General features: G+C 39.0%; 2 protein-coding genes across 2 annotated transcripts in view; one reads left to right on the top strand and one right to left on the bottom strand.

Annotated features, from left to right (window-relative positions):
- The window catches only part of atg7 (ATG7 autophagy related 7 homolog (S. cerevisiae)), a 121,096-nt gene that overhangs the window by 60,710 nt on the left and 43,610 nt on the right, over window positions 1-16,776 (bottom strand). Inside the window, exon 17 of the mRNA XM_073875759.1 lies at window positions 11,274-11,349. Within this exon, the coding sequence (XP_073731860.1) occupies window positions 11,274-11,349 (76 nt within the window). The remainder of the gene's footprint in view (window positions 1-11,273; window positions 11,350-16,776) is intronic.
- Window positions 11,843-14,716, top strand: LOC129417615 (uncharacterized). The gene is made up of 2 exons (XM_073876448.1): window positions 11,843-14,205; window positions 14,421-14,716. Exons 1-2 carry the CDS (start codon window positions 12,254-12,256, stop codon window positions 14,569-14,571), a joined length of 2,103 nt encoding a protein of 700 aa, XP_073732549.1. The 5' UTR covers window positions 11,843-12,253; the 3' UTR covers window positions 14,572-14,716.

Raw genomic sequence — 16,776 nt, 5'->3', positions numbered from 1 at the left:
TCGAAGCATAATCAGTCAAAAAACAAGCAGAAATCCAATAAAGAGATACACAAATGTGAGTCCATCTGGAAATTTATAGTGTAAGCTGATAAAATCTGTTAATTGCTCTTGGTTAAATACTGGCACTAAACAACTCAGTAGAACTAAACTAATGGATTTAAAACAAGTAAACATGAGATACTATAAGAGAGAAGAAAGTGTAAAGCAATATAGCAATACCACATCAACAACCAATATCCCTGAAGTTCATCTATACTGTATTTCAAAACAGGCATTTGTGTGATTGTGAAGGACATGTCGCTCACTTAAAATGTTGCACAACATTGACTTTTGAGAGGTGTGAAGGACATTGAGTCAAATGATTAATCATTTCATGAGGCAAAATCCTCAGTAGCAAAGGTTCATGTGATTGATTTAAGTCTGGTTGGTTACCAGTTAATAAAATCTGAATCATTCCCGTTCTGCTCATACCCCTTTAGGCCGCATACTATCCAAACCGAACCACATGACTAGTGTGAAAGATCCGTACTGTGTTTAAAGAGCATATATTTGATTTTGGTTTATTTGTTGTCTATTGTCTGTGTTTCAATGGCTTAAAATCACTTGTTTTAAAACTGCGGTGCTTAAATACGTGTACAAGAGTTTTTGTGACCACAGGCACAGCAATGTGACGTGGGCGCAAAACCTCGATAGAGAGGAGTTTTGAATCTTTTGCGTTTTTGTCAAATTTGTCATTGAAATTTGTCTCGTCCATTCGACAAATTTCTACTGGTTTATCGCCCGCCCCTACATTACACAAAATAACATTTGACTAACCAATATGTTGGCATAGGGCTGGGCGATATATATCAGGGGATTCTCATGTGTGTTTCATCAGTAAAGCCGGTTCCTTAATTAGAAGTAAATCGCCATTAGCTGCTTTCAGACGGAGCGGCATTTACTACACAGAGCCGTAGTTCACTGACAAGCAGGGCCATATCACATTAATTATCGCAGGCAATACGTCCTCGATAATTAATGCGAAATTTCCCCAAACCGTTTTAACTCACAGATACTTCAAGCAGGCTGTGTGCATTTGACTCTTAAATGACTGTTTTGGAATTTATATGGTACTTACATAGCCCGTAGACCTCAGTTATCATGAAAAAAAACACAGAATTTCAGATTTGACAATATGTGACCTTTAAGCTATTGGATCACAAACAACAGAGCTATGTGCTCGCTGTTTCTATGTGAGAGGAGTGCACAAGCCGCAATTCTGCTGCTTACGGAGCTCGTGAGGATTTTTGCCGCATTATTGGCCTTAGATACACATATGCATCAAAATTGTCTTTGCAAGTATCCTCATAAACATATTTAGATCTTAAATATTAAGCATGCTTGAATAAAAAAATATAGCGTAAGCAGTGGCGGCTGGTCAATAGGGGGCTAAGTTAGCTTGAGAAAAAAGCTACTTAAACATGTTAACAATTTTTTTATATATTGTGCAAATTAATACAAAATAAAATATTTTTGTCATACTATTTCACTGTTAGTCACTGTTATAATTTATAAAAAATGTCAAATCAAAAGTGCATTTCATTCATATGTTTGTGTCTGGGGCGCCGGCCAAACGAGTGTGTGTAGGGCAGCAAATGTTTTAAATACATTTGCCTTGAGGCTGAGCTGTAATTGGCTTGTTTCAGATCGTCCTTGTGGGGCTGCACTCTGCGCCCAAACCCTTCCACTTTAGCTTTAGTTTTTAGGGAATCAATATTGTTTTTTTATGTTTGGACCGAGTCTTATACCGCTCTGCAGATTGTCATTTAACTGATAGTTACAGTACTGATAAGTGGAAGCAAGTGAAATATCTCGAAAATATGGTTTTATACTAGAGATTAATAACGCAATAAGCCCCAAGAAGCAGTGGGTTACCAGTGCATTTTATAACAGCTAAGGGGCGTTGTTAGGCACGACACGAAGCAGAGTGCCTAAACCCCCATTAGCTGTTATAAAATGCACTGTAACCCCACTGCTTCGCAGGGGTTATTGCGTTTATAAAACGGTTACTTCATATGCATAACGTTAGCGGGAATTTATAAAATAAAACACAAATAAGTTGTAATTATATTAGTACAAATATTACTCTTCCGCCAAACAAAGTAGTTCCTCAGAATCAAGTGTGACTGAAACAGAGCGAGTTCACAACCAACACAGACGCAGCAAAGACGCAATGAAAATATGATTTAAGACTGTGGTGTTTATTTTATAAATCAACATTCATCTAATTATACATTAACGTTTATATCGTGCAACTGTTGAAGTGATGATCAAATATGCTTGGAAGCATGCTGAACTCTTTCCCCGTCAGCTTTTTTTTTTAAGTTGCCACCCAGTTTTAGTTTAATGCCTTGCAGAAAAATTATCTTCTTTAAATAAACATAAAATATCAAATGAAAGAGCAGACCATCCGCTTTCAAACAATAACAAAAAAAAAAAGTTTAATCCTACCTTCATTTGTTGTCTTATCACCTCTCAAATTCTTTAGCTAAAAGCGGAGATAATTCCATTTTTGAGAAGAACTTTTGTAAGAGATCAGATTCAAAGCCTGATCAAAACACGCTGTTTTTAGTGTTGAGTGAATTTGTCAGTGTTTAAGTTGGGTAAGATCGTCACCCAGTGGATAGCGGAAATATTAATTTGAGTTAGAAACTCCTCAGAGAGAGTTTTATCTTTATTGATGAAATGAATCAACAATATTTATTGACATTTATCTGGATATCGCCATGATTGTGCAATTGTAAACAAATTAAAAATATGATTAAAGACTGTGGTATATATTTTCATAAATCAGTACGCAGCAACAGTGGCGCAGTGATACTTATGAAATGCGGTCTGAACCGTGGGTTTACCGGTGTATTTTATCATGGCTTAGAACGCGTTTCAACCAATCAGAATGAAGAACCAGAACTGCCCATTTTATAAGTAAGGGATAATGTAGAGTCAGCCGGTAGTTATCGGGAAATAAGCCCCGACAGTGTGATCAGGACCCGACGCGAAGCGGAGGGTCTTGTATCACACTGAAGGGGCTTATTTCCCGATAACTACCGGCTGCCTCTACATTATCCCGCTTATTACACGGCTACTTGTCACATAAGAAAAAAACCGGACATGAATATGAAACATTTTATTGGCATATTTGTTTTAAATTAACATGTTTATCCTTCCGCGAAACTTTGCACAGATGCATAAAATGATCGTAATACCTTATTAAGATTCTCTGCTTCATACTTGTCTGTCTCCATTTTTTTCTCTTTTAGACAGTCTTTGAGAAGCTTTAATGCCCATTCTGTATTTTTTTGTGTGTTGGCTTCGTAGCTGTCATGCTCTATTTTGTCAAGTTCAGTCTCAGTAAGCTGTCTGTGTCTTGTCGTGGTTGTCCAGTGTTTGTCACAAGATGGCGCCAAACAAACAGTAATCTTTATTGATCTTTATTGGCGCGGAGCGATTTTACTCGTAAAAGTAGTACCGGCTATGCGTTATTATGTTGGAGCGGTTATTATTCGAAAAGAACGAACCTGCAAATGTCTCAACTGACCAATCAGAATCAAGCATTCCAGAGAGCCGTGTAATAATCTAGATTAATCTATGCCCAGCCCTATTTTATACTTACAAAACCACCCAAGGCAGTCAGTTGAAGAATAAATACAGGATTAAGGAGCTTGGACTAGATAGACCTAAGTTAAATGTTCAGCAGGAGCCAAGTGATCGCGGCGGTGGTCGAGCTTACACTGGGTCCATTTGCAGAAGCTCTTATGGCAAATGGAGTTGGCTAGCTGAATGCGATGTAATTCATGCACTTTATAGTTTTCCCTGTTTGTTGTTTCAAAGTCCTGACACCAAAACGCTTTGGACAACAACACTGCTTCACGATGTAAAACCTTTCTGAAAGGTGCAAGTGGCATGAAAGTTGCCGCGGTCATCTTGACAACGCTATGAAGGAGGTCGCACACCGGGCAAGATCGCACAACGTTGCGGGTAAAACACCTTGCAGGTATCGCACACCAGACGTGCACATTCAATAGCGCAAGCTTAGTTAGACAGAGTCTACTTCCAGATGTAAAATATGCATTAGCAGCCTATGTTAATTGTTAACAATTTTGCTCAAATATTATGTTATTTAACGTTAAAGGTGCAGTGTGTAATTTTTAGAAGGATCTCTTGAAAGAAATTCAAAATAATATACAAAACTATATTATCAGTGGTGTATAAAGACCTTTTAAAATGAACCGTTATAGTTTTTATAACCTTAGAATGAGACATTTTAATCTACATACACAGAGGGTCCCCTTACATGGAAGTCGCCATTTTGTGCCACCATGTTTCTACAGAAGCCTTAACGGACAAACTTTTTTTTTACTAAGTTGTCTCCGACGATGAAATGGTTGTCCGATGGTGGCTATCGTAGCTTCTTTATGCATTTCAAAAGCGAGGGTTGGGCAGTGGACTGAGCCGTTGGTTGCAATTCGCAACCTTACCACTAGATGCTGCTAAAATTTACACACTGCACCTTTAAACTATGTGAGTGATGCTCTGTGGCACGACATGAATTAGAGCATTGTCCAGAGTCACAGCGGATAGCCACCATCAGACACCACCGGTGTGTCCCCAACATAAATCTCGCTGAAGCGGGCAGTTTCACCCTTGCTTATGGCGGGAGGGGGCGGTCAGAAAATTTTGTGGGAGACCCGCAGGGCCTAGTGGGATTTTGTTAAGGATTCTTAGGGATTTGATTCTGTTAAGGCATCTGCAATTATCCGGTTTATTTTCCACAAAGCACCACATAAAAAAAACGTCCTTTGTTTAGTTTTCCGTGTCTGTCTCGAGAAAAATCATTAAATGAGCAGTAGCCTTAACAATGCGATGGCACATTAAAAACAAACAAACACACATACGAATAGCATTTCCCATTCAAATTATTATTGCAAATCAAATATTTGACCATTCATGCACATCCCTAAATTTAAACATCATTAAACATGATGCAATTAATGTCTGTTGTTCTGGATGTTAATCTGAACGAATGTTTAGTCAGAGCTTGTGACAACTGTACACAAAAGCTCCCAGAAAATCAGCTGGAACGTGCGGGTGTGGACACAAACATTGCGGGCACGTACGGGAGTGGAACACGCAGGCGGTCCTAGTCAGAAATTCAACGGATGCAGGCGGTGTGGGTCTAAGAAAACAGTCCCCGTCCAGGGGTGTTGGACAGTATGTTGTCTGTTGTGAGGGAACATATAATCCAAGAAGGACAGAGCAGCGCAATTCTCTCAATGCAGGCTGACAAGACCACCAATGTTGCCACACACTGCCAAATTCTGCTTGTGCTGCTCTACATTAATGGAAAAAACACCATACTGGCTTGTGATTAGGCAACTTTACAGTGTGTGTGATTTAAAAGATCTTTACCAGTGTACAGGACTGCAGCTCTTTTGGCCAATACCCAATGGTGCCGTAGAGGCTCTTAATGAGAACATAATAACAGACCCGTATATCTCTACTCTAGCAATACTCAACACCGAAGCTACACCTCGTCAACTATCGTTCAAAAATGTCTCACTTCTTCACCTTAAAAAAAACCAAAAGCTTGAAATTAAAGGAAAAATTGGTACTTATCCAATCACCTGACCATGCAGTATCGCATTATGTTTTGACAAACTTTTCTTTTTTCTTTTTTTTTTTGGCCCCCTCGTCGGAGGACAACTTTATTTTAAATTCAAATGATCTATTAAATACAAACAATAATCACTCCGGACAGAACTACATCCAACTCCTAATACTGTGATAGCCATAATATTGGGAGGTAGATAATAAATCAAATAATATACTTAAACAATGACTGATGGCAAATTGGACAGAATTCAACTAAATATAGATGGACGTAGACACAGAGGCGAATAAACAGACATATTCAAACAGTAAACAGGTAACAGACAGGGAGAAAAACAGATGTAGACGATAGAGAGACAGGCGCCAATAGACATACAAGCAAATTACTGGATGAAAACAGACAAATAGGTGAATAGATGGACAAGTAGACAGACAGACAGACGAATGCATAATATAGACAGGCAATTACACAGATACTTACAGTATGAGTAAAGAGATATACTGAGGGCTGTTAGTATGTGTGTGTGATTGGGAGTGTAAGCGAGGTGATAGAGAGAGAAATATAAAAAGAGAGAGGGACGGAGAAGGGGGTTGTATGTATCAGTATAAACACCAAAAGAAGAGAGGGGTGGTACACATGTAGAGTATCGGTATAGTAGGGAGTGTAAATAGCACAATTATTGCTGAGTTTGTAAAAAGTTATGAAAGGGCTCCAGATGTCTTTGAAGGCTAATATATTGTTCTTCTTTTGAGCTGAGCGTTCTTCTGTTAGGATGTGTTCTGAAATTAGGTTGATCCAATGATTTATGTGACAGGAGATTTCCAGTTTTTAATTTTCTTAGCGATAGAGAGACAAGGACTGGATATTTCAATTTCTGTAGAACGAGAATGGAAGTGGTGTCTCCTAGACCAGTGGTTCTCAAACTGGGGGCCGTGGCCCCCTGGGGGGCCCTGAGATGGTGCCATGGGGCCCTGGTTTAATGACATTTTATAAAATAAATGAATTTATCATGAATTTGATATGTTTTGTTTAATTCAAATTTTAAGTTTTGGAATGTTTTATGTCATGAATTTTCTTTGGGGGGCTAAAAAAGGATGCACTATATACAAGGGGGGCCCCACACTGAAAAAGTTTGAGAACCACTGTCCTAGACGACACATTGAGGGGGAGAATGGGATTCTACACTGTCAGAAATAAAGGTACAAAGCTGTCACTAGGGCAGTACCCTTTAAAAAAGGTCCTAATATGTACCATTTAGATACAAATATGTATCTTTGAACTGCAAACATGTACCTTTGAAGTACTAATATGCACTCTTTGGGTACAAAGTTGTACCTTTTTGAAAGGGTACTGTCCCAGTGACAACTTTTGTACCTTTATTTCTGAGACTGTACATTGCAAAACGGTAGAAAGTGTTTTTGTAACGGAAGTCAAACTTTTTATTTATTTTGTGATTAAAGCATGACTACAATGTCTTCCAACTATGTATAATCTGTCAACATGGTATCCGTCAAAGTACAACCCTTACTGTTTGTTACCTTAAAATCAACAGGAAAATTAAATGTCTGCAACATCTTAAAGGTGCAGTGTGTACATTTTAGCAGCATCTAGTGGTGAGGTTGTGAATTGCAACCAACGGCTCAGTCCACTGCTTATCCCTGGCTTTTGAAACACATAGAGAAGCTACTGTAGCCACCACCAGACAAACAGATCATCGGAGACAACTTAGTAAAAAAGTTTATCCGTTAAGGGCTTCTGTAGAAACATGGCGGCCCAAAATGGCGACTTCCATGTAAGGGGACCCTCTGTGTATGTAGATAAAAATTTCTCATTCTAAGCTAATAAACACATAACGGTTCATTATCCATGGTCTTATTACACCTTTGATAATATAGTTTTGTATATTATTTTGCATTTCGGTGAAGAGATACTTCTAAAAATTACACACTGCACCTTTAAATGGATGTTTTTTCTATAAAGGACTGTATCTAGCCAGACATGATTGTCTGTTTTTTTTTGTAAAGGAGCTGAAATAAATACATAAAGACTGTAAGATTTACCAGAATACTACTGTTGAAGTGAACAGGTTTTTTTTTTCTTCATAACACACTGGACAAAGATTATTTTTAAAAACAAACCAAAATATTTCTGATAATACTAATTGTAAATGAGGTTTTGAACTCTGTGTTTGTCATTGAGGTTGGCTGTTGTTAACCATTGGTTAAAGCCAACTTGATTATGACTGTAAGTTAATTACTTTAGTATTTGAAAGTCAAGGCCATGTGCACAAGAATTGGATTAAAGGACCGTAGAGGATTGTTAAAAAAGCAAAAAAAAAAAAACTTCAGAAGGGACGCGGCAGTCATGAGTTTGTAGTTTATTTTCAATAGGAGATATGAGGAATGTGACAAAACGTGGGCGGTTTAACAGGTGGAGCAGAGGCTCGTGATAAAATTAAAGACTTTTTAACATAAAAATATCTGCACTAAATGCTGCACAAAACGCTTCCACTACGCTTGACGAGTACAATGTGTAAATCCCTGTCTTTTTGCTCTATAGTAAACAGTCGTTTTGAATAACACACTGGAAAAAGGGACACGTAAAAAATATCTGATCATTAAAGTCCTGCCTGCTGTTGATGTGATTTAACGAAAACATGAGTAGCCTTCTACAAAACACTTTCCTTGAATATCTTCATCAAGGAATTTAAGTAAGAGTTTGACATTTAACTGCCTTATTTTTAATTTCTGAATGTTTACTTTAAATGTGCAGTGTGTAAATTTTAGCGGCATCTAGTGGTGAGGTTGCGAATTGCAACCAAGGGCATAGTCCACTGCTCATCCCTTGCTTTTAAAACACATAGAGAAGCTACGGTAGCTACGACCGGACAAACATGTAATCGTCGCAGACAACAATAAATTGTCCGTTAAGGGCTTCTGTAGAAAAATGGCGGCACAAAATGGCGACTTCCATGTAAGGGGAACCTCTTTGTATGTAGATAAAAACGTCTTATTCTAGTGATGTTACCAGTGACACCGAAGCTCCGAAGCGTGTGTCAAAAAAACGAACCGATTTTCATTGAAGCTTTGTATCGAAGCTTGATTCGTTCTGGCAAAATCACGTGACCAATGACGTCCGAAGCTTCGTTTCACACACACCCACGTGACTGCTTCGTTATCTGATTCAAAGGTTTAGAATTTTGCGATGCGCGGCGCGCCCTCATGGGTTGTATTGGAGTATTGCATTACACGGAATCGATTACTGTATAGTGAGTTTATGATATATATAGAATATATTAGTAATAAAAAGCCTTTTCTGCACCACTTAATACCATGATATATTTTTTAATTGGTTCACACTTTATACTTTTGAGACAAGGTCTATCCTTAATTTGTTATTTTTGTTTGAAGTACCATTTGCATGAAATGGAACATGCTTTGGTCATGTATTTAATATAGTGTTACATTTATTTATGAATCTATCCTTAATTTGTCAATCCATTAAGTTTTGCTTTTATAATTAAATTAATGCGTTGTTTGGTTGTGGAACATGCTGTGATACAGCACTTTCATCAGCAGAGGTTCTCATCGAGCTCTGATTTGAAAAGCTTCGAGTAATGAACCTTTTGCCGATACAATTGGGTTGAAAGCTTCACTGCTTCAAGAAAGCTTCACTTCGCCATCACTATCTCATTCTAAGGTAATAAATACATAACGGTTTATTATGAAAGGTCTTTGTACACCCCTAATAATATAGTTTTGAATATTATTTTGCATTTCTGTCAAGAGATCCTTTTAAAAATTACACACTGCACCTTTAAAGGAAAACACCACAGTTTTTCAATATTTTACTATGTTCTTACCTCAACTTAGACAAATTAATACATACTTCTCTTTTTTTCAATGCATGCACTTTTAATCTTTGTACAGCGCCTCGTGAATGTGTTAGCATTTAGCCTAGCCCTATTAATTCCTATGGCTCCAAACAGGGATGAATTTAGAAGCCAACAAACACTTCCATGTTTTCCCTATTTAAAGACTGTTACATGAGTAGTTACATGAGTAAGTATGGTGGCTTAAAATAAAACTTTTGTTTGGAGCCATAGGACTGAATGGGGTAAGGCTAAATGCTAACACATTCAAGAATTATTGTATTAGTTGCATGAAGATTTAAGCAATTTAACTTAATTTATGGCTTAATGGGATTGTTTTGATGTGATATTTATATGAATACTTACCTTGCATTCACACCCCCACCGGCGAGAGCGTCAATAAAAGCTCTGGCTGCCCTGCCAACGACGCTAAAGAAAAGGTGTAGTGGACGCTCTGACGCTCGAATGCATTCTCTGAACTCCTCTCAGGCAGAGGTTTTCGCCCTCAGATTGGTTGTCGCCAAACCGCATCATAGCTCATTACGATAAAGCTGAGCTGATTTCAACTCTCCTCGACGCTCACGCTGTACATGACGCGCAGGAGCTCGCCGCCGGCTCTCATTGAAAATAAATGACTTCCGGCCACTTTGACGCTCTTGCCGGTGGCGGTATGAATGCACAGTTAGTCTACATGCTCATGTATTATACAGTATGAGTATATGATATGGGTGGTAGGGGCCCACATCTAAATTTTTAGGGGGCCCAGAATTCCCTAGCTAAGGCCCTGGGGCCGGTTGCACCAGCTGTGCGTAAGTTACAACGTAGCCTAGTTACGACGTAAATGGGCACTAAGTTACAACTTACGCACTACTAAATGTTTTTGCGTTGCACCATTAAACTTAGTTTAAACGTAACAATACGTTGTAACTAAATATTTACGGAAGCCCCTGTCCATGAATAATGCTTGGAATAAGATGTCAGACAGATTATATTACATCGATGAGCTCGTATTAATTATGAAGAGCCGCAAGCTCGTCAACGAGTTTTCAAGAGCTGTTTAATTTTCTGTGTATCCATCAATTAAAATAAGATTTAAAATTTCTTCCTGTTTATTTTCTCCTCCATGTGTGGGATAGATATTTTCAATTAAAAGTGTAATGTTTTGAGTTAGATAAAGTTTGCTTTTAACTTTCAGTTTAGGCGAGACAAGAATGAGTTTGAATATACATACTGTTCAGACTATTTCCTGTTTACCCATTATAAGGCTTGTGATTGGATTAAAAAAAATAGACGTCATTCTATGCGACAACGCAATACTTTACGGAGAGCTTACGACCTACTAGCTACGTTCTGCCTTAAGAACAAATGGTGCAACCGAATTAATGAAAAAAGAGTTAGTTATAAACTAGCTACTAAGCCTCTAGTTTGGACTTTACTTCCCAGTTTAAGTAAGAACTTACGAACGACTGGTGCAACCCTACCCTGGTGGGGACAAAAGCGCTCGGGCACAGTTCAAGGCAACGGTGCTAAATAGTTTATAATAAAAGCACTTTCAAATATGCAGGTACACCCTTGATAATACACTTAAAATCAAAACCAGCCCAACTGACTTTTGACCCTGACTTTTGGTCAAAATACAGTCTCATCAGTTTAAAATCCTATTTTTCTCAATTGTTATTTCAATTCAATATTGATGGAGAAATTATATACATAGATAATTATATAGAGTTTAATAATAAACTCTTTACTGACCTGATGGGGCACAAGACCCAGTGAGGTTGGAGGTTCATTCATCCGGTCATCACTGCTACTGGCCACGGCATAACCTCTGACAGAGATAAAGCAGAATGACTAGAAATAGTTTCAGAAGCTTTTGATGCATATATACAGTACATACTAGGGCTGAACGATGTGAGGAAAAGTTGCGATGTGCGATGACATTGTTTAATGTTGCGATGACGATGTGAGTTGCGATAAAAAAAAATTCATGTTTTTGGGGCCATTCACATGTCGTGCATAAAAACACGTGGAAAACACTAGACACGTAGGTTATTGTCACATGACCTGCACGCTGCGCTTGTGTCATTCTGAAAAGTTAAAATGTTTTTGAAATACCTGGAAAAACGAGCGTGTTGCAACCACGGTGCTTCCAGAGCACACATACATTTGAAATAATGAACTTGAGCGCGCAATAGACGCAATGTGAGAATCACCGCTTCCACAGTACCTGTGTTTGCGGCGTCATCTCTCCTAAATCCAAAATAATTCCATGATATAGCTGAAGTGCTGTTCATTTTCACCACAAGGTCTTCGTCTGACAACTAGCGTTGCCACCCGTCCCGGTTTTCCCGGGATTGTTCTCTTTTTTGAGTCACAGTCCCGGAAAATGTATATTCTTTCCCGGGACACGAATTGTCCCGGTTTTTTGTGAAAATGTACTTTTAAAGCAGAATTTCCTGGTTTAAAATTAAAGTGTTTCCTTCTACTGTTTCTGTGTTCATCCAATCATGTGTCCGTAACCGGGCAAAATAAAACAGGTAACACGGTGGATTGGCCAGGCGTTTACTTTTATTTGATTGGAAGCTCAACTTATCGCCTAGCAACTACCTGTGCTGGCGGTTGGTCGCACGCGTCGCATCCACAGATTCCACACACACATCCTAGATGAAAGTTTGAGTTAGGTTGCTAGACTAGTCAGCTTGTAAAACGATCGATTTACTCAGTTTTGTGAAATGGAGGGAGAGACAGACGAGGAGGATAATAACACAACAAAATCGGGTAAGCCACCAGTGTCAAAAAAAAAAAGATTTACAACCTACAACTCGGACTGGGCGAAAAGAGAAAACTTTTCAGAATGGGTAAGGCCAACCCAAGGAGACCCGTTCTCCGCTACCTGTGTTTTGTGTCATGCTAAAATTTCAGTTAAATATGAAGGAAAAACAGCGCTGGAAAATCATGCAAAAACAAAGAAGCACCAGAGTTTTGCATTAAGTAAACGCAAAAATGTTGCCATTGCAACGTTTATGACAAAGAAAGGTTCACCAGAAGAAGAAAGGATAGCAGTAGCTGAGCTTAGCAGTGTATACCATGGAGTGCTTCACGGCCACAGCTACTTATCTACAGATTGTGGTAATAAAGTAAATGCAAAAATCTTTCATGACTCAAGTATTGCCACAAAAATGTCATGTGGAAGAACAAAAAGCGAAGCTTTAGTTCAAAACGTCCTAGCACCTTACAGTCAGGAGCGTTTAGCTACAGAACTGAAAAATACCCCATATTTTTCCGTCTGCTCTGATGCATCAAACTCAGGGAGCGCTAAACTTTATCCATACACAGTCCAATATTTCCATGAAGATGAGGGTGTTAAATATGGGCTATTGGATTTTTACGAAGACCCCCATGAAACCAGCAGAGCTATCTACAAACAAATTTTGGATATCACAGAAGCAAATGGCTTGTGTGTCAGCCAGATCAGTTCATATGGTGCTGACAATGCATCTGTAAATTTTGGCAAGCATAATTCTGTATTTCAAAAACTGAAAGAAGTCACTCCACACATCATAAAGGGTAACTGCAAATGCCACTTGATCCACAACACCCTGAAAAACGCAAACAGAATTCTCAGCGCTGCAGGTTATGATGTTGAATCCATTGTCCTAAAAATGTACAGTGAATTCTCATGCTCAGCCAAAAAAGTAGAATCTCTGAAAGAATTTTGTGTGTTTACTTCAGTACAGTACAAAGAGATACTGAGGCATGTTCCAACCCGTTGGTTATCTCTATTGCCTGCAATTCAGCGGATCCTGGAGTGTTGGCCTGCCCTCAAGTCTTATTTTTTGTCACTGGGAAAGAAGGATTGTCCTGACATTATCTGGAAGGTTGTATGCAGAAGTGGTCCTGATGCTGCCGACAGCAATGATGAGGATGATGTGACAGTCTCTGAATGTTTCCTGTTGCTCATGCACAATGTAATGCAGGAATTTGACAGCGCAATTCGGAAGTTGGAAAATGAGAGTGCTACTCTACTGGATGTTCATGGAGTAATTAGCCGATTGCGCAGTCAACTAATCTCGCGTCGTGCAGACAGATTTTATGGTAGTAAAACGAAGCAAGCATTCCGAAAACTAAGTGCAAGAGCCCAAACAGAGTTTGCAACACTGGTCGACAGCTTCTTTGAAAAGGCTGTTCAATACCTAGAGGCTAACTTTGATTTTGATGATCCAGTTATGTCTAACGCTAGCTGTCTGGGACTGAGTGGTCCAATGGAATGGGATGCTCTCGAGCGACTGGTTGACAAATTAGCTTTGAGCATTGATGAAGACAAACTGTATCAGGACTACACTGTACTGAACAATGTATTTGAAAGCATCCCAGAAGAGCTGGCACCAGACAAGAAATGGGCTTTTTTTTTCAAGAAGGAGAAAGCAGCAACTGAATTGCTCAAAGTGGTATCATTTGTTTTTTCTGTCCCTGTCAGCAACGCCTATGCTGAGCGTGTATTTAGCCACATGGAGGATGTCTGGTCAGACAAAAGGAACAGGATGTCAGTGGGGTTGGTCAAAGCTGAACTTCAAGTTAGATTAAACTTTAAATTATCATGCTTGGAGTTTAAAGCATTCATTGAGGGACAGCCGAGACTTCTGCAGGCAGCAAAAAGTGATCAGAAATACACATGGAAAAAGAGGTGAGAAATGTCAGTTAACAAAAACTTTAAATTTTAATTAAGTTGTTTATAATCTATTATAATACATGTAATCATGTTTTAATTGCTAAATAATAAAGCCTATCTTTGTACAAATGATTATATTTTATAATAGATTATAATTATGCAGTATGTTTACACAATGTTTATACAAAAGTGTATTTAATGTATGTATTTAATGTATGTATTGAATGTAGAAAGGAGTCCAGAGTGAGTGCATCTACATCAGGGAGTGCATCTATGTCAGGGAGTGCATTTATGTCAGGGAGTGCATCTACTTCAGGGATAGCATCTACATCAGGAAGTGTATCTACAACAGGGAGTGCATCTACGTCAGGACAAATATAGGTAAGAGAGGGAATAGAGTCCTACAACTGTTAACATAGTATATTTGCAAATATGAGTTGACCCCCCTCCAAAAAACAAAACAAAAATACATTTCATCTGAGTGTCCCGGTTTTTCACAAATCAAAGGTGGCAACCCTACTGACAACACATTTTCCTCACTCTTCTCTCCTTCCTCTGCCATCGTTTTTGCTAACAGGCACAGCGTCGCAACTGACACCTCACAAATCTGAACGTAGCTGACTTGGGGGTTCCCCTGATTGGCCTAATCATAGATATGTATAAAGGCTAGATGGCTCAAGGCGGAGTCAGCTGTGTCGTCACCATAGACAGTAAAAGAAATGGACACAGCGACCCCGTTGGATTCAAGGGAGACAAGTGAAGCCAATTAGAAGCTCACACTTCCGGGGGGTCGAGCGTACTGCGCAGACTCAAACTGAGCTTGGTCACGTGAGCAACCTGTCTGACAATTGTAAGTCTTCTAATAGCTGTCCCAAGAGAAATCTGAATCACCCACCGAATCTTGCAGAAACGGCGAGCGTGAACAGGAGTACATTTTGTATTAAGTATATTTAGTATTCTGATTAATTACTTTGTCATTTTGCATAGTCTTTATTTATTTTAAAGTTTAACGCCAGTACGCCATATTCTACATGCGCTTCACCTCCTGTCCATACGGTAATTTCTCAACCGTGCGACAGAGAGTCGCGTGGTTATGACGCAATCGTTAGCATAGTTTTCCTAAAACTGCTTTTACTGGGCCATAACGTAAGATAAAAGGTAATGGAGCCTTTTATACATTTTCGTGTTTCTTTAGAAATAATTGATGCACAAATTGAGTCTTTAAACGCCTCAGATGTAAAGTTATTCACTGTCAAAGTGACGCCAAAATGAATGGGAGTCAATGGAATGCTAAGAGCAGGTGGGGGTCCGCTAGCTAATGGCGGTGCCTAGGGCGGCTTCAAGAAAACATGAAACCCTGCCCCCCTGGTCGTCACTTGGCGGCCATCTTAGGTCAGTGCTGCCATAGTGCTGCTCCCTGCTGCTGTGGACGGAAAGTGAGTGACATACGCCAACTAAAATGCTCGTAACTTGCTGAATTCTTGACGGATTTACAAACGGTTTGGTGTATTACAAACCTTATTAACGTGGCTATGATTTGTGCTGATGCCGATGTTTCGATGTATAATTTTTCACAAGTATGCAGTTAAATAGCCGCATCCCTGACGTTTATGACACACCAAGCCGTTTGAAAATCAGTTGAAAATCGAGCAAAATATAGTTATTTCAGCACTACATGCACAATAGACTTTAATGTTATAACTGGACGAGCGGTCCTGTCCTAAGATGGCCGCCGTGTGACGTCGTCGGGTCCCATTGGCTCTCAGCGCCGGTAAGCCATCTAGCCTTTATACATATCTATGGGCCTAATAGCATGAACGCGCAAACCATCGATGCGTCTGAAACCGCCTACTTCCATACTATATAGTAGGCAAAGTAGTGCTTTTGCATACTATATAGTATGGTAGTAGGCGATTTCGGACGAAGCACAAGTCTTCAGGACTAAACGTGATAGGTCAAACGTTTATTACATGCTCTTACTGCTTTCCCTTCATTCATCGCGTCAAGGCTGTCTGTTGCGATGTCTTCATCGCGTGAGTTCAGATCGCGATGACGATGAAAATTCGATGTATCGTTCAGCCCTAGTACATACATATTTACTTTCATTCACTGTGGTTCCGTTTGATCTGATAATTTCTAAATGAATGTCTATACTGTTTCTAACAAAGATGCTGTATGGTTGTAAAAGTATAGATTGTGCTTGTTTTATTGTCATGTGTATGCTGTATGAAAAAGAGCTGTGTGAACATTCTTCAAAAATACAATTCTTGTGTTCCAAAAAAGAAAGACATTAGAATGAGAGCGTCAGAAAAACATAAGGCTGAAAAATAATATACATTTTACATTTTTTCTGTGAAAATATTCTCAAAGCTATTTCCATACTACACCTGATGAATTTATAAAAACATTGAATTTTCACACACCCTTTAAAAAATCAGTTTTAGTTGTAGCCATTTCACTTAGTTTCTGCGTGTGTGTGTGTGCTGTTGGATGAATATTCTGAGCTTCTGGATTTCTGTCATAAATCCTGAGGCCATAAGTATGCGATTCAAACGTCAAAGTGTCATAAATAGTTAACGAGGAATT

The sequence above is a fragment of the Misgurnus anguillicaudatus genome, chromosome 14 (genome assembly GCF_027580225.2).
Source record: "Misgurnus anguillicaudatus chromosome 14, ASM2758022v2, whole genome shotgun sequence".
Lineage (NCBI taxonomy): Eukaryota > Metazoa > Chordata > Actinopteri > Cypriniformes > Cobitidae > Misgurnus > Misgurnus anguillicaudatus.
Note: the sequence above shows the minus strand (reverse complement) of the source record. Positions and strands in the feature narration are given on the sequence as shown.

What these genes read in the sequence shown, in the direction of transcription:
- LOC129417615 (XM_073876448.1), top strand. Translation starts at nt 12,254, where the DNA reads ATGGAGGGAGAGACAGACGAGGAGGATAATAACACAACAAAATCGGGT. An exon ending in AAATACACATGGAAAAAGAG is followed by an intron (nt 14,206 to 14,420) that starts GTGAGAAATGTC and finishes TATTGAATGTAG; the next exon opens with AAAGGAGTCCAGAGTGAGTG.